The sequence below is a fragment of the Xenopus laevis genome, chromosome 1S (genome assembly GCF_017654675.1).
Source record: "Xenopus laevis strain J_2021 chromosome 1S, Xenopus_laevis_v10.1, whole genome shotgun sequence".
Classification (NCBI taxonomy): domain Eukaryota; kingdom Metazoa; phylum Chordata; class Amphibia; order Anura; family Pipidae; genus Xenopus; species Xenopus laevis.
Window position 1 is genome coordinate 128,119,875 of NC_054372.1, and position 22,808 is coordinate 128,142,682.

The following is a 22,808-nucleotide window of genomic DNA, read 5'->3' on the forward strand; positions in this document are numbered from 1 at the left end:
AACAAAAAATTGTTCAGGAAATGTTCTTTTAATTGGAGAGTGCTTTATTCTAATTTCAGCAACACTGATGTCATGTTCAGTAAACCTTGCTCGAATTGGTGCAGTTTCGCTTCTGAGTAGCAATAATCCCTTTAAAATCCAATGCTACAGAGCAATCGCTATTCATACAATCCTCAAACAGTGAGCCGTTTGGACATAACAGCAGCCCTCGGGGATCTGATTACCCACAGCAAATGCAAAGCTTCCATTCGTGACAAAAATGCTGTGAATCATAAAAAAGAATCGTTGTAGGAAGAACTGAAATCTATCATAAACAAGTGAGTCACAAAACAACTTCATAAAAATGTAGAGATAAAATGCATTTTGCTTTGCTTCTTGCCGTAACACTTGAATGGCTTTATATAAAAAAGCCTGTGGGTATAACTCGCTGTAACCTATTCTGAGATTGTTGATTGGGAGATTTTGCTTTATTGGTGCCCACCAGTGTGCAGACCAGATTACTTTTTAGACTGACAGTGTCAGAATGGGGAGTCCTGAGCTTGCCAGAGGCTGCCATCTCAGGGACCCACCACCCCAGCCACAGACCCACCTACCCTAAAACTCCACCGCCCCAAATTTATCCCCCGTCCCAGCCCTGGGCCAGCAGCAGCATTGCATTACCCCGTTGTCTTTGTATTCCTAAGATCTTTCCAGATGAAGAACCCTTCAGCAAAGTGTATAATTACCCTAGTATAACAAAAGAACTGAAACTTTGCCATTTTCTTAGATACTGTCTCAAGTGTACAATGAACAGTTACCGCAACGGTTACCCATAGGCATTTTGCCACTGGTTCCTCTGGGACACTTGTGCATTTGCCCATACAATGTAACATTTAGTGAAAGCCAGATACGATTTGCACTGGCTGCATAAAAATAAACAAAAAAAATATGAAATGATAGCATTGATGCAAAAGGCACATGTTGGGACCTGCTGTTTACATTAGTGGTGCAAGATAAGGCAAGTACAGAGAAGATAAAACCAATCAAAGTTACATAACAGAACCTTACTGTACATTATGTAAAGATAAACTGAAGGTAATACATATCAATAATAATAAATGTCATAACTCCATCAGGTGCTTGTGGGCCACATGTCTTTTTTTTTCTTAGAAACTGCTTATCATTCTAATGTGTTGCTTGGCAGAGAAATGTGTATGTGGGCTTTGGGTGGAGTCTTGCTTTAGATATTATGGGGCAGATTTATCAAGGGTTGAATTTTAAGTTCACGGACGTTTTTAAAAACTCCCATGAACTGAAAATTCAAAAAAATCCCCGACCAATAGAATTTTTCAAATTCGGGTGAATGGGATTGACCCGCAAACTCAAATCAAATATGAATCGAGTTCACCAAAAAAAACCCCTAGATTTACAGGATGTCTCCTACAAAATGATTCTAGGACGTCCCCCATAGGCTAAAACAGCTATTCGGCAGATTTAAAGGAGAAGGAAACCTAGTCGACGCAAAAACCCTCCCCCCCTCCCGTGTGTTGCCCACCCTCCCTCCTCCCCCCTGGCCTACCTGTCCCCCTGGGCAAATGCCCCTAACTTGTTACTTACCCTTCTGCGCAGGTCCAGTCTACGGAGTTCACCGACGCCATCTTCTTCCAAGCGATCTTCTTCCTGCTTTGACCGGCGCATGCGCAGTAGGAGCATTTCACCGGTACGATCTACTGCGCATGCGCCAAAAGTCATGAGGAGAAATCGGAAAACTTCATGACTTTTGGCGCATGCGCAGTAGATCCGTACCGGCGAATTGCTCCTACTGCGCATGCGCCAAAACGCCGGTCAAAGCAGGAAGAAGATCGCGTGGAAGAAGATGGTGCCTGTGAACTCCGTGGACTGGACCTGCGCAGTAGGGTAAGTAACAAGTTAGGGGCATTTGCCCAGCGGGACAGGTAGGCCAGGGGGAAGCAGGGGCGATCCTGGCCCCTCTGCCGCCTGAGGCAGCAGCAGTTGCTGCTGCCCCCCCTACCCCAGAAATTCGCTCTTAAAGTACCAGGAGCAGCAATTTTGCTGCCCCTGGTACCTAGTGGGACGCTGCTGCCTGAGGCGACAGCCTCAACTCGCCTCATTGGCGAAGCACCCCTGGGGGGGGGGGAGAGGGGGGGCAACACAGGGGAGGGGGGGAGTGCTTTTGCGCCGACTAGGTTTCCTTCTCCTTTAAGGTGGCAAATAGCCAGTACATGATACATTTCTAAATTCTAATTCTAATTTTTTTAAAAACTCAAATTGAATTTTAAATATTTCCTAGTCGAAATACACTAAAATAAAAATTCGAATTTCCACTTTGACCCTTGATAAATCTGCCCCTAAGGGTAGATTATACAGAAGTAGCATAATTTGGCTTGACACTGTGAAGAATGGGAAAACAGAGCAGAAAACTGTATGAATAGTACATTTAATACATCAAGGGGCACATTTACTTAGCTCGAGTGAAGGATGAGAATGAAAAATACTTCGAATTTCAAAGTATTTTTTTGGCTACTTCGACCTTCGACTACGACTTTGAATCGAACGATTCAAACTAAAAATCGTTCGACTTTTCGACCATTCGATAGTCGAAGTACTGTCTCTTTAAAAAAAACTTCGACCACCTACTTTGCCACCTAAAACCTACCGAGCACCAATGTTAGCCTATGGGGAAGGTCCCCATAGGCTTTCCTAGCAATTTCAAAAATCCTTCGAATCGTTCGAATTGCAGTAAATCCTTCGACTTCAATATTCGACGTGAAAGGATTTAACTTCGATGGTCGAATATCGAGGGTTAATTAACCCTCGATATTCGACCCATAGTAAATGTGCCCCCAAATGTACAAGTGATGAGCTGTTTATGCTCTAATTTAAACTGGAGCTTCCCTTTACACATGTTAACTCTGAAACCCTGTAGGTTTTGCTGAAGTACAAATTTCAGCCCAGACATTTCTTTACACTCTGGTTGATTTTTAGAATAGTTGACAAAGGACTAAATCAGTGGTCTCAAGCAATGCCATAGAGGTTTTTATCCTTGTCAGTTCCGGGTCAGTAAATCCCACTGGCAGAGAGGATTAGAGGACTGCTACCTGATAGGATCACAGGATGGTTTATTGAATCTGCAAGAATCAGTTTGGATATGCACTGTGCAGATATACAACAAATTGCAGGTTATCATTAAGCTACTGTATAGTCTGCACTTGAAACTAAAAAAAAAAGTAAAAACAGTAAAACCTTACAATTTCTGCTTTCTTTTTTCCAATTTTTGCCAAACCTTGTGGACCAAATGATCAGGTTATTACAGTAGCTGCCTTGAGTGCTAACAGGATTAATGGAGGGTGTCTGCACACTGAGTGAAGTCATCTCCATGACAGGAAATCCTTTTCACCCCCTGTTAAACACACAAGGAAAAGGAAAGAGGAAATCGGGACACATAATTAGTAGCCGCAGTAGGATGACAAATTTCTCTTTTTAAGTTCTATGACCTTTAGTAATGGAGCTGTCTGCTCTGTGTCCTGACTTCACACAGATGTCCAATATAAAAAATCAAGCATTTTTACAGTATGCTGCATCTGTAATTATCCTCATCTTTTTTTGTTCCTTTTTTATTCTCAGCTTTAACATGCAAAGCTATTTTTCCAAAGGGGAAATTTATCAGACTATGCATACACAGGCATATTTCAAGTCACTCTCTGTTAAATACAGTTTATAATCAGTTCAGTGCCTGAAACACAGGGCAGCTAAGGACCTTTCACAAGGACCTTATACAGGGGTCACTCCCAGTCCTTCTAAGGACATATTCCCTGAGCCACTGTACAGAAATGCAGGCAAGAGCATTCAGAACAGATGGGAGTAAGTTTTCCATCTGCTACTTAGCTACAGCTCGCATTGTACCAGGGGCTGACTGAGGTTGCCTGGGAGTTAATGCAGGATAGAGGCCACCTATATAGAAATATATGTGCAAAAAGTATATATATGGGGCTAGTGCTCTTAATCTGAGTACAAGTCTACAAGTAGCCAGAATGTACTGAGTTCTATATGGATAGACAATTTCTATTTTACATAGATCATATATAATCTGTCTTTTAAGCATTCCATGCCTTTGTAGTCATAGGAATATAATTAATTCTTGTGTGGTTTGGCAGTCAAAAGAGAGACCTTGAATAAATTATAAAGAAAGATTCAGCATATTGGCTGCTTGCTTATAGCTCACTGTTCCTCAATTTGGCCCCAAATATCATGTGCCATTATACAATCTGGAAACATATTGTCTTAAAACTCTTGCACTCAAAATGTAATGTACCATGATGTAGCACTATACAAATAAAAAGTAGCTGTAATTCAAATTGTTGGGAAATACATATTATGTTTCAAATGAAAGTATAATATAGACACAGTAGATAGATAGATAGATAGATAGATAGATAGATAGATAGATAGATAGATAGATCAATAGAAGGTAAGCTAAAGGAAGGTACAAACCTTCTTTCAGTTGCCAATGTGGGCATGGAATGTGCAGGCGAAGATTACAGATTGCTTGGAGCTAAACCTCACATCTTTAACAGGGGTTACATCTCTTTTGGAATTTTGGGAACATCTGCTTGTTGCAGAGTAACATATTCCCAATTACTCCCCAGCCAGAAAGTACTCTGGAGGACCATTAAGAGCAAATTGAAAGAAGCATAAAGTGACCAGGTGGTGGAAAGGTATTGGACCAAATACTCTTCTGTCTCAAATGGCATAATGGGCTGTATTACCCATGTAGATCGAAACCTAAATGTAGTGTACAGCAACACACACAATATAAAATGGATGAACATGGCCCAATCAAGTACAATGTTTAACCATGTGAAAATAAAACAAGCAACAAAATATGCTATTAGCTGAGAGTTATATTATTACCTGGCTAGGGTATGATATTTACAGAATCATTTAGAATTATTGGCAGTTAATGTATGCACAGGCTGGAATTGCAAACTGGAGAGCTACTGAATAAAAAAGCTAAGTAACTCAAAAACCACAAATGATAAAAAATTATAAAAAAAAAATGTCAGACTTTTTTTTAGAGTTCCAATACATGGTTTTACCTAAACTATAAACCCATTGTACAAATAAATCACCTATATGTCTATATCTATTATTTAATACAGCATGTCTGAGGAAGAAGGGATGTAATTATCGTTGAGTAGAGAAAGCTATAACTTAAACTGTTTACACTATATGCACCAGGACAGGACAATCATCTCCCCTTTAACCAGAACTTACTTTGTTTATCCTCAACAATTTATTTTAGATGTTATTTTAATTTTTGCACTTGGGATTGAGCATTGTCATGGCATCAGCTACAAGCCCTTTTGGTGGCTACAGATACATCTGCTGTGGTCTGAAAACAGCAGCGATGGTGGAGGAGGATTGCTCAGGGGCCACCCTGCAAACAAGTTCTTTCTCTGTAGGGATGGGGGTTGGATTACATTGTTAAACATATGGTGCAGTGCTGTCCAACTGTGCACAATGATGTTATTCTGCAGCTACCTTGTAAACTGCCATCCTAACATAACTACTGCCTTTTGTAAACTCTACACAAAGCATGTATTCTGACTGCTACAGTAGTAAGAGATGTTGCATATACATTCTTAGTCTATAATGGCAAATCTGTCAATGCCCTGGGTATTTTGAGGATCACAAAAGAGAATGCATACTGTATATCATCTTAAATATCAATAATCTTTTGTAGTTTGGTTTAAATTAAGAAACATATCACTAAACAGTGCAATGAAATGAAATGTACTCTCTTTATGTTGAATTAATGAGGATGTATAGGCCCCAGTGCAGGAAGACTGGGGCCACAAAGCTGCAAGTTAGAAATTCCCCATGTCTATTCAAAATATAATTTTCTTTATTCTTTTATTAGCACTTTTTCTTTATTGGGCTCTTTGATGTTGCTGGGTCCAGGGCAAATGTCACTCTGCTGTACCTAAAACTATGCCCTGCCACCATGTCAGATATCAAACAGAAAACACTCCATTCGCAGCAGCTGGACTGCTTCTTTGATACACGTGAATCTCTCGCTTTGTTCTGAAACTGCTCTTCTTTGCCTCAATACACTCTCCAATTGTTATCACGGTGGGGGGGTTGCAAGGCTGCACATTTTGCACCTGTCAGGAAACAAACATTTATTCAGGTAATGGGGATTTTTTTTCATAACAGGAACAACTCTTTGTTGCTTTAAAGAAAAAAGAAGAAGCCGTTCAGTCGATTTTTAGAAAGATTTATAGGACTTTCAGTTGATAATGAGAGATTTGGTTTCCGGCTTACAAGTAAAAAGGATGTTACATGGACTTTCATTTTCCATCTTGTGTACTTGTAATGAAGGCTCGTTCTGTGACACAATGCCCACAATTATTTGGGTTATATTCTGTTCAGCACCCTGTATAGACAAAGACCAGCTCTCAGATCTGTACAATTGTAAGTGACAAACAATGGTAGTGCATCAACAAGAAGCTACATTATTAGAGTTATGACATGGTTCTAGATAGCTAAAGGGGCTTAGAGCAATGCAGGAGCTGCACAGAACAGGTATGTCCAATATGTAGGTCTTCTACAGCCACAAGCAGAAAGCCATATGCAGGGTGATATTTGGATACTGTATGCTTTGGCCATGCAAGGTAATTCCCATATTGACACATATTTGATAGTGGTCAAATATGTGTCAGTATGGCCATATACTAAATTTGCTGTCTCTCACTTCTTGGTCTACTTATATTCTGAACAAACTGACTGCAACAGAGTGTTATTACAGGACAGTCTTTTGCAATGGACAAGGAAGTATGGCTCAGTCCAAAAGCTTCTTCATGTGGTGTCTGGCTCAGTGCTAATCCCCTTCATACATTGTTATGCTATGTACAAACAATATTGCATAATTCTCTGAATGAAGTGTGTGGTGCTGAGACAGTGAACAAGAATAGTCTGCTATAGCACAGCTCACTCACTGGTATGGATTGTAAACACAACAGCAGTTTGAACAGCTGCATAATATACTATCTGTGCGCTTCTGGAAGCAGCTGCTTAGGAAGCACCAGGGGGCCGCAAAAGCAGCCCCACCAATGCTAATGACTTACTAATAAGGCAGAGCAGAACGCTATCCCTTAAATAAAAAAATAGTCTTATAAGTCAGTATCAATTTAGCTGTGTCAATGACAAGCTTCTCATTTTGATCAAAAGGCTCCCAGAAAAATACACATCCATTGATTATCCCATGACAGTCTGCCTCTAGTATATTTATTATTCTTTATTATTATTCTTTATATTGTGCCAACATATTCTGCAGTACTTTATGGATATAATACATCATTCCAATCAGCCCATGCCCTAATGGAGCTTACAATCTAAAGTCCCTGTCACACTAAGAAACAAAATGGTTATTTTTCTGGTTTTAGAGTCTAAAAGGTAATCAGAGTGCTGTGCTTTATTTATACATCTGAATGGGACCTGCCATGGTACATAATCTTAATTGGGTCAATTATTAAATATTTGCCTTTACCCCCGATCCCCCCCCGAGTGGTGAGCCAAAGAGGATCACATGAAGACCAATGCAGACCCACCAGGAATGGACCACATATGTGCCCGTATGTTGTCCTCACCCAGTGGTGAGTGTATAAATAAATATATGACCAAGCTTTGACCAGACTTTATCATGGCCCTGGTAATCTGCCAAGATCAATCAAGAGGCAGGCTACTGTATATTGGCCCATATGTGGCCACCTAATGCTTTAGTTGGCTTTTGTTTGCCACATGATGTGGCCATTGACAGCACTGCTGCACTACAAGAACATATTTCCTTTCACCAACAACTCACACATATACAGATATACAGGTAACATGCAAGTTAACAGACACTAATTCAGTTTTCTGAGCATTGATTGGAAAATTAAACTAAAAGCAAACCTACTTTTTAAAGTATTTTTTTCTCTTACATTCTGAATAATGTCGTAAACACCCAACCAGGGATGTAAGAAGACTTTAACAATAGTTAGTTAATGCATTTTGGAGGCTTTACCTAATGAAGGACAGAGTTTTGGGTTCAGTCAAACACAGGAACAGAAAAAGGAAGTTATTAAGACTTCTTAATACACTTAGAAAACACACTTTCTGCAACTATTTGCAGGGGAATTATTGGTCACTAATGGCCACAATCAAATACTGTAGATTCATTTAGAGTTTCACTTGCTGCAAATAATTGGCCCATTGCCACCCCATGTATTTTGCACATGCTCCTTGCGGATGTGTTTGTCCAGGATAAATACATCACAAGTAGAGCTCATTGTTTGCAGTGCAGAAACATTTAGATTGTCCTGAACAGGCTAACAATATATTTGATTATGATTAGTATTCACACAATGAAAGGGCTAATTGTTTTAACCAGGTGTGGTGACAGTGTCCCTTTCTAGAGGCAACAAATTCAGAGAAACAAGCTGTGAAGGAGTCAATAGAAATTCTGGATTGAATGTGACACATTTACTCTCTAAAGCCATCTAAATGTTTCTTTATAAACAATGGTGTCCTCTCACATTGTAAGATTTCCTGGAAACCTAGGTGTCCAACATGGCACCTCATGCTCCCAAACATCATCTCTTAAACTGGCCATAGACGCAAAGATCCGATCGTACGAATCAACGTACGATCGGACTTTCCCATCTCCCGACACTCCACTAACCATTCAGATCAAAGTCTTTACCATTCCGATCAAATAAGAACAGATCACCCAATATTCTGCCCCTGACAGCAATCGTACGATACTTATGTCTGACAACACTAGTGACAGTCTCCCTCTGAAAATCGTACGATCGGCAATACACGCAGAGATATTATCGGCAGGCGACAGAAATTTTCTAACCTTTTCGACCAAACGACCGATCTCCGACGGACGAAAAATGTCGGGACTCTCCACACATGGTCCAAAAATCGTACGAATCCACGATTCGTACGATCGGATCTTTGCGTCTATGGCCAGCTTTATACCTACTAAGACTCTTCAGGGTGTTTGGTGGTTTTGTACTGCAATACAAATTGAGGACACCTCTGTTTCCAGGAGCAGTTGGTGATTTATTTTATTTCATGACTGTTTGCTCCTTAATGTTGTGTTAGTTTGTTATTTATATTACTCATTCAACTTTCTTGGAATTCATAGCGAGCATTAAATACTGAATGACTGGCAAAACTTAACATATAATAACCTATTGTTCATTAATATAGTTATAGGGAACTACAGGAATAGAATACAAAAGGAAATGAAAGTGTTTTCCCTAATCTCACGTGTAAATGCTTCTTATCTCACATTCTGGAATGTTACAGGGAACTCTTTTGTCACATGGTTTATTTTTCTCTTCCCTATAGTATTAAGGGAAATTTGTTTTCCTGTGGGTAGTCGGAAGTGACCTGCAATAATCCCTGATGTTTTTATCACTTCTTCTGCTCAATGCTGATCATGTGAGGATATTGTGCCTGGGCCCTTATTGAAACAGTCAGATGCAGACAGAGAAGTGACCACTAACACGGTCATTCCCAAAATGTGGAGCTGCCCAATCTTGAGGGATCTGTGTCAGTGGCAGGGGGTACAGCCTGAAGCCTAGTTACTTTGTTATGCCAGATATCATGATAGATATCCCTTGCTTGAAGATCATTTTGAAATTTGGGGGTGAAAAGTTAATTGATGTCATAGATATTATGAATAAATGATACACCAAAGAATTCCAATACCTGTAACCTTGTTATAGGCAAAGAGGGACTCTAATGAAAGGCTGGACCTCCAAGGGGGGCTTGAAATGAAAAAGGCAACAACCACTGTACTATACAAATTAGGGCTTTGAAAAGCACAATTCAGATTTATGAAGCAATCTTCACAGTGCCAACTGCAATGGCTAAAAAAGAATCAGGTATAAAGTGATTTAATCTGACTGTTTTGAAATGCCATAGTGTCAAAATATTTTTGTCTAGTCTGGTCTTTTGAAATGCTATAGTGTCAAAATATTAAGTACACCGTATAGAACTTACTTTGTCCACAAGAGGTCACTATTTACTATCTAACAGAAGAGCACAAACTTTTTTTCTATTATATCGATGACTTAGTCTTAAGAAACGTTCTCTTACTGGGTCACTAAAACAATGGATCTACAGAAGATCAGGCAACTGCTTAAATAAATTAGGCAGATTAGAGCCTATGACTTTATAATACTGGAAGTATAAAACAGAGCATTGTATTGATCCAAACTAAGTGTAAAACAATCCTGTTGGGTTTATTTAATGTTTTTCAGCAGACTTAAGGTACAGTATATAGTTCCAAATTACAGAGCATTATTCCTTATCCAGAAAACCCCAGGTCTTGAGCATTCCAATGCTGCATATATCCTATGTGTACTCTTGTTTACCTTAGCATTTTCAGTTCTATGTTTTTGCTATTGGGGTTAACCAACTAATTCTGAACAGAAGTGCTTCTTATTCATGTAACATCCTATGATGTAGCCATACAACAACACCAGGCCCAGACTGGCATACTGTGGATTCTGGTAAATGCCATAGGGGCTTCTGTAAGATGCTAAGACAGTCACTATTTATTGGGTTGATTTGGGCTGTTTGGGCATCTGTGTACCTAAAATGGCATTTACCAATATTTATTGAAATTGTATAAGAATTAGGGCCTGATGGGGCCCCTATACCTCCTGCAGCTGCAGGGTCTGCTTCCTCTGTATTTATGCCCCTGGATGTGGTACTTCTGCTAACTGCTCCTGCTCATTCACCTGCTTCTGTCTGTAAGGAACAGTATACAATCCAGCATTCCTGAGTAATGTCTATCAGAAGCAGCGTCTGCCATAGATAATTTCCTGTTTAAATAAACAGAAAGCACCTGTCTGTTTGGATGACAGTTTTAAACACTGGGGTTCTCCCTGAGAGGACTAAAGTGATCTAAAATTGTGCCATAAGCCTGAAAATACAGGAGATTTGTTGCATCACATTTACCAGACAGCTGTCCACTAGTGATGTGCATGTCAGGAAAAACTGCACCAAACCAAAGGACCTGCGTTGAACTTGTACCAGTACTCTACTTCTGTGTGTGCCTCTGGTACCCAGACAGGGAATCTTCTGTATCAGATAAATGTAATAACAAAGTCTGACCTGCACCCAAATCTGACCTAATTTCAACCCAAACCCGTACAATTACCAGTAAACTTGGGGGTCACTACAGTCCACCTAAGACATGTATTGCAATAGTCCTCGGCTTCCTCGTGTTGCAGTTGCTGATAACACTGAAGCAGCTACAGACTTCTGTTTTCCCAGATTATCAGGTGCACTAATGCTAGATAATGTTAAAGGTACTTTTGCAGCAACTTGCACAGGGAACTCTTAGTTTGCATGATTGTATGAACCCAACAGAGTCTTGCGTGCACGGAGCTGATAATGGCACATATAACTGGATTCAACACACTGCCCATGCAAGCATTATGCACTCAAATTTGAGCACATACACCTTTACTGTGAAGGGATGTATGAGTGTCATATGCACAAATATTAGCAAAATATGTCTACCTGCATCTGGCACACATAACTGTCTTCCTAATATTGATATAGAATTCATTGCATAGGGCATGGAGCTCCAGTGCATGTTTGAACAATATACAGCCCAAATGTACTTAAAAACACTTGTCATTTTAAAACACCTTCATAGGAACACAGCTTGTTATATGAACTTCTGAACGCCAAATACTAGTTTGTACTTTGCTGCAAACTATACTATTATTGAAAAAGAAACCAGAGACAGATGAATTCATTATCACCCCCGCCATCAGTCTTGCTTTGTCTTCATTTGCAGATTCTTCTGGTGATGAAAGTTAAAATCAGGCAAGGCGTGTGTCCTTTAAAAGAAAAAAATAACATTCGGACTACACTGTGATTGAAATGTACATGTGTTTCACTTCTGGAGAAAGGGTAACAGCTGCCCACCACCATAGTATTGTTTCTGTGTGTGTGTGCGTGTGCTGAGGTGGGGGAGTGTATAGCCAGAAACCAAGGGGGATGGTTACTGAGTGCCCCCAATACACAACAATATAAAGAGCTTTATTAGATCCTATTGTAGCTGATTTGTAATGAATGGTAGAAAAGGCAATCAGATCATAATGTGGTTAAAAATTAAAAAAAATAAATTGCCTAGTTTTTTTCTTTTTTTTCTTTTTTTAATCAATTTTTCTTTAGAAAAATAGTATATGTCATTACATAATGTGTTATGACCTTATTTGTTAAATGTCATACTGGAATCTGTATACTACATTCCTGAGCATCTAGACTTTAAAGTAACAAGTTGGCTTTTTCTATTGGCAGGACTTGCGAGTTCTGGATTCCCTCTATCCCTGAGATAGTCCTCATAAATCCAGCCCTGAAATGAACAGCACAGTCATATGTAAAATGTATTCATTATAATACACAGATTATAAACAACGTACTAAATCATTCAAGATGTTTATATCATATTGGTGCCGTATCTGTGCTTTACAGCAGGTGGCAATGAATCAAATATTATGCAGATTTATTAATATTCAGGGCTATGTCTAGCCAGAAGATGGCGCTTGTTACCTTCCCAAAGGAAATCAGTGTATGAGCTCTGAGTATGCCTCTGCACTTTGGAGTGAGATTTTTTTCATATTAAAAAAGTAGGTAGGCAATTTGGTTTAAAAAGACATACTTATTTGGGGATTCTTTGCAAGCAGGTTTTTAAGAAGGAACTATTGTGAAAATGAAAATTTTATATAAACTTCAGCATACTGAAATAAGAAACTTTGTAAATACAATCATTTAAAGGAAAACTATAAACCCCGAACAATGTAGGTCTCTATAAAAAGATATTGCATAAAACAGCTCATGTTTAAAACCCTGCTTAATGTTAATTAACCACTTTCATAATAATATCCTTTTTTAGTCGTATGTGTCATTGGGTAATCCTAAATAGAACATTGCCATTTTAAAAAATAAGAGCCGTCCCTTGGGATCATAGGATTCACGGTGCAGACAGAATTCTGTCTTTTACGTCCACATTTTTCCCTGTTACAGTTAGAGTTGAAGTATTTCTGGTCAGGTGATCTCTGAGGCAGCACACAGACCATCACAAAATGGTGGTTCAAAGCAAGAGATGTAAAAGAGCCATCATCAATCCCTGGTGCCCTGGCCTGTCCTTGAGATTATGATTGAAACAATCTGTCACCACCCAGGGTTAAAAGTTATGCTGTATTTTTTTCCAGCAATTGAAGCCTTGGCATGTGAGCTAGCATACCTTTCTCTGATTCTCACTACTAGTACTGAAACCTTATAACAGGCTGTTCTGTTTATTTAAATAATGTAAGGCACTAATTCTCTTTAATAAAAATAATAATAATATATGGCTAGAGAACTTAGATGACACATTGGAAAAATATTATGGGAGATTTTTATAAACCCACTGCGCCCCTGTACAGCAGCATTCCTGGGAATGAGTAACACTGGGCAGCTCACGTCTCATTATATACATTGAATTCCTGTAGAGTGGTTGATCATTTTTGCTGGCTACAAACTCTTACTAGGCTGTTTGATGCTATTGCTGCTCACGTGTGTGTTATGGGTTTATTATGGGTCGGTGCTGGTGATTTCAGGACATGTCAGAGCAAGTGTTTATACAGGGGCTGAGGTTAGCTGTGGTCAAGGGTGCGCAATCCATCATGACCAGTAGGTGGCGCTGCTGAACAGCTCAGTGCCGGTACAAGCTGTACTCAGTATTGACTGATGCTTATTGGAAACCTCTGCACTCTGGTAAACATTACCCTGCGGATTGCGTGGTCTCTGCTTACAGGTCCAGCTATTTACGATTACGGTAAATAAAACAAACACTGCCTTCCCGCATAAGAGCACGGTGCGTGGTTGCAGAGTGCAAGGTTATGTCGCTGCCCCCATGTTGACATGGTTAAATCTATCTTCTAAATATATATTGAATAAAATACCACCTCTTGTAAAATATAAGGATATTATAAGTTACCGAGGAGTTGCATGACCATACAGGTCATGGAGTAACTTCTAATATCCTCATATTTTGCAACTGGGGGTACTTTACTTATAATAATACACAAGTTTCAGTGAGTCATGTGGCAGAAATGACATCAGAACTCACCGTTTATAACTGATGACATCAGAACTCACCGTTTATAAGGATATAATTTACAAGATATTCATGGCTTTTGTGTATTATATGTATATATACATACACACACACACACCCTAGGATATCATTTCTGTAAAGTGTCCCTCCCAACTGCAGCTCCGACTTTCCCCAGACAGACAGACAGTAAAGTAGCAGACAGGGTGGGCCAGATTTTTCTAATAAACCATTAGTATCAGTGGGTGCCAGTGTGCCAGAATTGGCTCCCTCTCCCGACTGCTCCTCTGTCTGGATGTGCAGCTCCAGCTCACTGTCGCATTCCACTCTGTCTAGTCTCTCTGTCCATGTGTGCGACTGAGCCGCTCTGTAACGATGTTGCAATGCTTCCTATAGGCACTGTGGCACAATATGACTTGTCCCTGGCGTTAGCCCATGACTAATAGCTGAACGCCGGTGCCCTAAGGATGCACACTGGACTGCCATTAATGCTCCACTTGCACAGGGGGGTTCCATGGAGCCAGACAGTAAGGATCAGGTGGAACAATGGGGAATAGAAAGCAATATGAGAGAGAGACCCCTGTGATGAAGTTAAAGGGGACAGGTGAATGTAGTAATATTGAAGCTGCTGGAAATGTCAATGGAAACAGCTGTGCACAGGGTTAAAGGGAGCAGAAAGGGTTAAAGTGATTATTGCAACCCCCCAACAAGCAATGAGAGGCTGGGAGCGTGCTGGAGGGGGCTAGTTCCATGTGGAACAGATTGGCAGAGATGCTCCAGCGTTTGTGCCCCACCCAGAGGCAGGTGGACAGTGTCCCTGGTTAGAAGAAGAAGGGAGCGATTGTCTGATCTCCAAAGTGCCACACGCCAGCCCCTCTCCCCATTGTGACCCCTCTATAGAGATGCTAATGAGCAGCGTGTGCCATTCGCAATCTGCTGCATATACAGCCCCCATTATCTCTATACAGGACCCCCATCCTCCCGCCTCTCATTAAAATCTCCTTTATTGCATTAATAGCAGCAGCAGCCAGATGTCGCTTACAGTCAACTTTTTACTCATAATGATCCGTGCAGCTCACCTGTATGGGGGGTGATCACCTTGCCATAGACCCCCAGTATTAAAGACAAGCTCGGGCAGCAGCACAGGGAGGGTTAAAGAACACACAAGTTCTGCGCACTAAGCTCATGACTGGACAGACAATAATACACAGTGTTCCCCAGCACAGGGAAAACAAATCAGTGGATTTACTGCGGGTGCATTTGCGACACTGAACTTTAGGGATCTATTTGATGTCCTCTCTCTTTTCGTGCAAAGAGCCCATTCTGCCTGGTAACAGCATGACAAAGGGCAGCAGCCTGACTTTGAGTCATTGTATAAAAAAAAACCCCGGCCATTCTACTATCCCCCCTTACTTTCGTCTCCTCCCCCACGTGGCCTTCTGGCACGAGCCGCAGCGTTCTGTTGCTCCATTAGCATTACAATGATTCCCCCGCCCGACCAATCAGAGAAGAGGAATCAGACAGACCCCGCCTACGCCTCTCAGCGCATAAATACCGGCTCCGTTTCTCTGATTCTCTCACACTTCGCTTGGGATTCTAACCGCTCTCTTGCTACTGTGGATATATCGCTCTTCTTCTTCCGGACCTTTTGGTGGATATTTGAGAAGTCTCTCTTACTCACATTTTTGTGGCTTACCCGGAAAAACATGACTCTGGAAGAAGTTCACGGACAAGAAACCGTTGTTGAAAGCGCTGACAGGTAATTTCACTTCGCTTTATTCCATGGGGAGATTATTTTATTGTACCAAAAGGGTTAAAGAGTTCTGTTATGGATTTTGCTGGGGTCCAGCGTCTGACTGTCTTAGATTTGTAGTTCAGCCTCTGCAGGGGATGGGTATCGGGGTGGGTCACAGTCTGGTAAAGCTTTAGTAAGGGAAAAATAGTGTGGGCTGCAGAAATGAGTGTAAATTGTATTGATGTATTGGGAAGTAGCTGCACTGTGTGTCACTAGCAGATGCTGCACATGAGTGGGTGGCATTAGCTAAAACTCCTTTTATGGAGTGTGGGGATTTCTGTTATAGCATCGAATCTTGCACAGTTAAAAAAAAAAAAATATTCCCTTCTGATCCAGCTCTAAATGCATTTCTTTCTTTGTCTTGTGTAGGATGCAAAGCGCCGGCAAAGCCCTGCATGAACTGCTCGTCTCTGCCCAGAGACAGGAGTGTCTGACCGTTGGAGTCTATGAGTCTGCCAAAGTCATGAATGTGTAAGTATCCCACTCCTTTGCACTGATCCCACACACACCCTTTACTCATGCCTGCATGTAACACACAGCCCACACGCACAGTCCCACTCACAGCAGAACTAACGTGCTCTTTTTATTTGTCTCAACAGAGATCCAGATAGCGTCACTTTCTGCATTTTGGCTGCTGACGAATACGATGAGGGAGACATAGCCCTTCAGATCCACTTCACTCTGATTCAGGCTTTCTGCTGCGAAAATGACATCAATATAGTGAGGCTGAACGACACCGAAAAAGTCGCTCAAATTCTAGGCTTCACTGATGAGTCTGCAGAGCCCAAGGACCTTCACTGCATTCTTATTACGGTAAGTGTCAAGTTCCTGATTATCTGTGCTGTCTGGCTCTGTGCCCATAGCTGTGACTTGTGCAATTTCTCGTAAGCACAGTGTTCTCATAGTTTCTTCCTCTTCTCAGAATCCAAATGAGGATGCCTGGAAAGATCCAGCTCTGGAGAAACTTGCTGTATTCTGCGAGGAAAGCCGTAAAGTCTATGACTGGGTTCCCACTATTGCTCTGCCCGAGTGAACATCCTTCTTCTACATTAGATTGTGAAATCTCTGCATTATTATCATCATGGTGTTTTGCACCTGGATGGACCAGCAGCATTCCGAAGTCTGTGGATTACGCTGGTTGAGGTCTGATTAAGTCGCCGAGACTGGCAAAGATGTTGGCTCTTGTGGAGCAGAAGAGTAAGGAGGAAAACTTAATATGGACTGATCTGCAGAAGGAAAGATTGGTGCCAGTGTGAAGCCTCCCAAATCACTGGGAGGACAGTCATGCATTGAAGTTGGAGGAGTTTTGCATGCGTGCAGGACTGATGGGACGTTTTGCAAAAAAATGGAAGCTTTTAAGGTGGATTTGAGGCAAATGAAGCGGCTGTTTAAAGGAAAATACCTGTTCTGTATCTGCTTGTGGAGTTTGCTTGAGATATGAAACATGAACTTTATACACGTAATGGAAGAGTCTGGGACTATGCAGCTCTGGATTGAAAATTGAGACTAAAATTCTGTTCATTGCAGCTTGCCATTGGTCATTTGGCAACTACCCAGAATTCATAGAGAATAAAACAAAACAAACTTTCTGTATTCAGAATCTTGGCACTGTTGCAAGCGGAAGTGCTTTTCTTGAACACTTGACATTTACATTGCTATTTCTGTCATACAATAAATAATTTGAAATTTACTCTATTTTTGTTTTGTGTTTTATCTGGTGGGGCATTCAAATGTGAGGCTTAGTGCTTGTGGTATAGGGTATTAAAATGACATTGTATGCTAACTATACCAATGTAGGATCTTCAATACTTAGCATGCCAAAACAAACATTCAAAGCTTTATTCTAGCAGTGGCTGTTGGGATACAGTTTGGGCGACTGCAGAAACCCAGTCTGTTTTGCCCCAATACTTTGGTTTATTCAGCAAGCCATCCTTTGTTAGCAGTGCACAATAAGATTTGCATAGAAGGGGGCTGTGTTACTTCATATAATCCACAGTCTGCAGCCGGCAGCTAATGCTTTCTATTCAGCCCTCACCATTTGACCTCCTGCTCCTTCAGCAACAGCTGCTTATCACAAGAGCGTGCAAGTTCTGTGGGCTGCATGGCTAATGAGTGCATTAGAGTGACAGGGGGCTGCTGCATAGATGGGTTTTTGTTACTGCACAGACAGAAAAGAGCAGCTGGCACAGTGTTTAAGCAAGGGGTTCCCCAAATCTCCCCCCCTCGGGTTTAAAATTCCCCTTCATCCAACATGACATTTACCAAAGTGCAAGCTGTTTTTACTTCTGGTTTTTACAAAAGCAAAACTAACCACATTGTGCTTTGGTATAGCACCAGCATTTGCATGGCTAATATCTTACTCTACTGTGTGTGTGTGTGTATATGTATGTATATATATATATATGTGTGTGTGTGTGTATATATATATACACACACGCACACACACACACAGAGTTTACAGTGACACCTATCCTTTGCAAGTCATAGGTTTCAGGAAATAAAATGCACTAGAGGGTGATAAAAGTTTTCACCGGCATAGTTACCTAGAGGGGAAAAATATAAAGCCCAAAGCAAACAGATTTCAAGGTCAGTGTGCTTTATTTACCATGTCCAGTCAGAAATGCTGGAACACCGTGCCTCCAGCATAGCCAACCGGCAATTACTAGGATTCAGGCTGTGGTTCCAGGAACTAGATTTTTATATTGACTAGGGTTTGCGATAGCATGGTGTGCCTGCAGGGAACAGCGAGCCTTCTTATCTCTGCCAAGGGGAGAAACAGAAACTGGCAGCAGCCATAAAAATAAAGACCTAAGGCGGAAAAGAATCCTGGAACAATTGCAGGTATTATAATATGAAGATGCTGAGTGTGTGTACACAAGTGCTCTACTTCTCCAGAAAGGTCAGTGTGTTCTGAATTATGAACAAGGAGAAATAGCATTGTATGCAGCCAATCCACATTCCTCCATGAATTAATAGGGACACTGTGTTATAGTCCAGAACTGTGTTTCAGTATATCACCTATAAAGCAGGTCAAGGCTGACTCAGCACTAACTGCTATTTCTCATGCAGATTGATATTAGGCACATTAAGGCAACATGGAAGAACTACAATAATAAAAAAAAAAAAACAGCAGCAGCACCACAGTTGTAGTTTACATGTACAATGTGTACATTTTTTGGTTACTTTCTTGCCCTGTCTTACATGGATATTTTATTTAATCTACTTTTGGTGAAATGGTCAAAGACTGTCAAAGGATGCCGGATAAAGCCTTCTTTAAAGTTATAGCTATCCTGCTCCTCCCTCTGGCAGAACATGAGTTAAAAGGGATTAAGGGGGGATTTAGCAGTTAACCGAAGTAAATCTATCAGAGAAACAAAGATTTTGTCATTTGCATGGAGCACAGATTCCCTGGCTCCTGCTTTATTGCTGCTTGGGGACTTGCAAATGACTTGTGGTGAGGACATGGCTTTGCAAAAATATACATTCTTTGTGCACCTTTTATTTTCTGATTGAATGGTGTGGCCGTTATACAAATTACAGTATTTGCATAGGAATTTGCAGGCTGAAATGAAGAGACCTCCAGGCTTGTGGTTAAAATAAGCGGAGGCCTGTTCACATTCTTTATAATGAGAAGCATTTATTCTTTAGGCAGGAATCATATGGCATAACATGTATGTATAATGCAAGTCACTCTTCTTATGTATTATTAGTGCAAACATTCACACCTATGTGTATGAAGGCTAAAATATGCTGACAGATACTGATGCTGGTACATATACATATAGGACACAATATACCTTTAAATTCTTCACATCCTGCTTAGGTGCTTCTAATAATAACATGAATAGGAATAGGCAAATTTGCAATGCTGGCTGGTGCAGAACTACAGCTTACAGAGTTGTTGTTGTCTGCAACATTTGCAGTGCCTAAGGTTGCACTGATAAGGCCATCTTAAACTTTCTATCCTACTGAATAGAGCCACATTTTAAAGGGAAATGTATTTACATTAGCATTCTGCACGTTATGTAAGCAAGAAGTAAACAGTATCTGTTTTTTTTTTTAAAATATTACATTGCTAGTCTGCTTCTCTGCGGCCTGTAATGTAAATCTAGAAATGGTCACAAGGGTCAGCGACCCCCTTAAGCAAGAAAGTAGACTCAGTATATGTTTATATGTTGTTGTTTTTTTTTATTTACTTTTACTTGTGTCTTTCTTGTAACCTTCTTTTATTCATTGTCAGTTTGCCAAAAACCTCTGATACCAGCAGCCACATGGTAATTAAAATTATAAACTGGAGAGCAGCAGAAAAAATACAATAGGACCAAATGCAGGTTGGCAAAGGAAACTGCTGTTGACAAAATGTTCACTTTTAAATCATTTTTCTACAGATATGGTTGGCAGCACAAAGCAGTAACCATGTCACGATTGTCTACTTGAGAGTGAACATGCTTCTGCCACGCAAATGACTTCATTTTGTTGTGATCAATATCTCCAATAGGCACAAATTAGTAATTTATTGCTGTGGTTATCAATAATCTTTCTAGTGTAATGGAAAAAAAATCCCATTGACCCTCTTGTGGACTGAAATGATGTGTAACAACGGCACATACTGATGTGATTATGTACAGTACAATAACACCGGTGCATGCAGTCAGTGTTGGACTGGGATACCAGGGCCCACCAGAAAACCTTAGACTGTGGGCCCACTTTCCAAACTCTTATTCTGCCTCTCCTCACTCAACCTCTTTATTCTCCTAGTCTTTTATATCTACTTACTATATTCTTCCATTATTAAGCATTTGTCCCATAAATAAATAGGGAATGACCATGAAATAGGCTAAATGGTTAGAAGCAAGAGGGCCGACTGACACCTGGGCCCACCGGGAGTTTTCCTGGTATCCCGGTGGGCCAGTCCGACACTGCATGCAGTTATTTCTGCAAATGGGAATGTCACATCCTAAAAATGTAACAGGGATTTAAATATTTTGGGAGTTTAGAATTGAAAAAAAAAAACAGGGGCCAGTATGTTCTGAAGCTATATATAGCTTGTTTGTTAAGACAGACATATTATTAATAATGTAATTAATAACATAATACTGCACTAAAAATAATGTTTTGTGTCTGGTGTCTCTTTTAAAAAAGTTATATTGATTTATTGCATCTCCCCCCCTCCCATCTGTAGCAATAACACTTGGTAGGTTTCTTTCTCTGCTTGTCCTTTTCACACCATCACACCCAGTCTGGGAAGTGACTGCTGAATGCCTTGCCTGTACTGTGTGTAAGAGATAAGTGACGTCACAACAGCACACTCACTAGCCCTGCACGATGGAGCTGAATGGGCCTCACTGACTGCAGTCACCCAAGTAACGTCACTGCTGACATGTTTGGATGGGAAGAATTCCGACTGCAGCCAAGTAACATCTGAGTGTTTATCATTTCAATAGCAGTAAATTGGTGGGGCTGGATTTTCCTTCTGAGCAGTTCCAGGACAATCAGCCTATAGCAGACAACCTCATGAAATGTGCAACATATTTCACAATGAATTGATATTTGGCAACAAGTTGTCTAATTCTGGGCAGTGTCATTCTGTGGCTACTAAAGCAAATAAAGTTCTGTCTTGCATAAAAAAGGGCATTAACTCAAGGGATGAAAACATAATTATGCCTCTTTATAGGTCCCTGGTAAGGCCTCATCTGGAGTATTCAGTGCAGTTTTGGACTCCAGTCCTTAAGAGGGATATAAATGAGCTGGAGAGAGTGCAGAGACGTGCAACTAAATTGGTTGGAGGGATGGAAGACTTAAATTATGAGGGTAGACTGTCAAGGTTTGGGTTGTTTTCTGTGGAAAAAAGGCACTTGCGAGGGGACATGATTACACTTTACAAGTACATTAGAGGACATTATAGACAAATAGCAGGGGACCTTTTTACCCATAAAGTGGATCACCGTACCAGAGGCCACCCCTTCAGACTAGAAGAAAAGAACTTTCATTTGAAGCAACGTAGGGGGTTCTTCACAGTCAGGACAGTGAGGTTGTGGAATGCACTGCCGGGTGATGTTGTGATGGCTGATTCAGTTAATGCCTTTAAGAATGGCTTGGATGATTTTTTGGACAGACATAATATCAAAGGCTATTGTGATACTAAGCTCTATAGTTAGTATAGGTATGGGTATATAGAATGTATGTGAAAGTAGGGAGGGGTGTGTGTATGGATACTGGGTTTTCATTTGGAGGGGTTGAACTTGATGGACTTTGTCTTTTTTCAACCCAATTTAACTATGTAAATATGTAACTATGACTACTATATTAATATAGTAGTGATGCTGTATACTTTTCTTATATGGGGTCTTGAGGGTAGACAGACAGGTAGTATACACTCAGATGTTATGGGTGAAGCCCTAATATTCTCACTGGCTGAATAAATGTGACATGTTAGACATGTCTGGGCATAACTTCAAGGTTTTAACCTCTGTTTCTGTCTCTGTAGTTAGTATCAACAAGGACACTCACTTCTGGCTGGGACACAGTTAATTTGTTTTAGCCTTCCTATGCTACTTGCCAAACAGCAAAAATAAGAGGTTCTCTGGAGTGTTTTATCTCTCTCACTCTTAGTTCTGGGAAAGGCAAGCTGGTTTTTATGCTCTTTTGGCAGCATGTAATGTATTTGACTTTCAGCAGCCTGGTCAGACAGAGTATGATTTCCTCTTCCGCAGAAATGAGGGGGAAGAAAATATGGGAAATGTAATCAGCTCTTAACAGCAGTCACATGTCCATATCCATAGCCAAGTAATCATGTGCATTAGTGGATGGGACACTTCTTAGCTGTTGAAAATTCCA

At 40.6% G+C, this 22,808-nt stretch overlaps 1 protein-coding gene across 1 annotated transcript; it reads left to right on the plus strand.

Moving 5' to 3' along the window:
* Nucleotides 1-15,775: 15,775 nt before the first annotated feature.
* On the plus strand, nt 15,776-17,661 carry gadd45g.S (growth arrest and DNA damage inducible gamma S homeolog). The gene is given in 4 exon segments (NM_001086129.1): nt 15,776-15,935; nt 16,341-16,442; nt 16,571-16,784; nt 16,894-17,661. Coding segments are annotated over 4 exon segments (480 nt in total). The 5' UTR covers nt 15,776-15,882; the 3' UTR covers nt 17,005-17,661.
* Nucleotides 17,662-22,808: the final 5,147 nt, after the last annotated feature.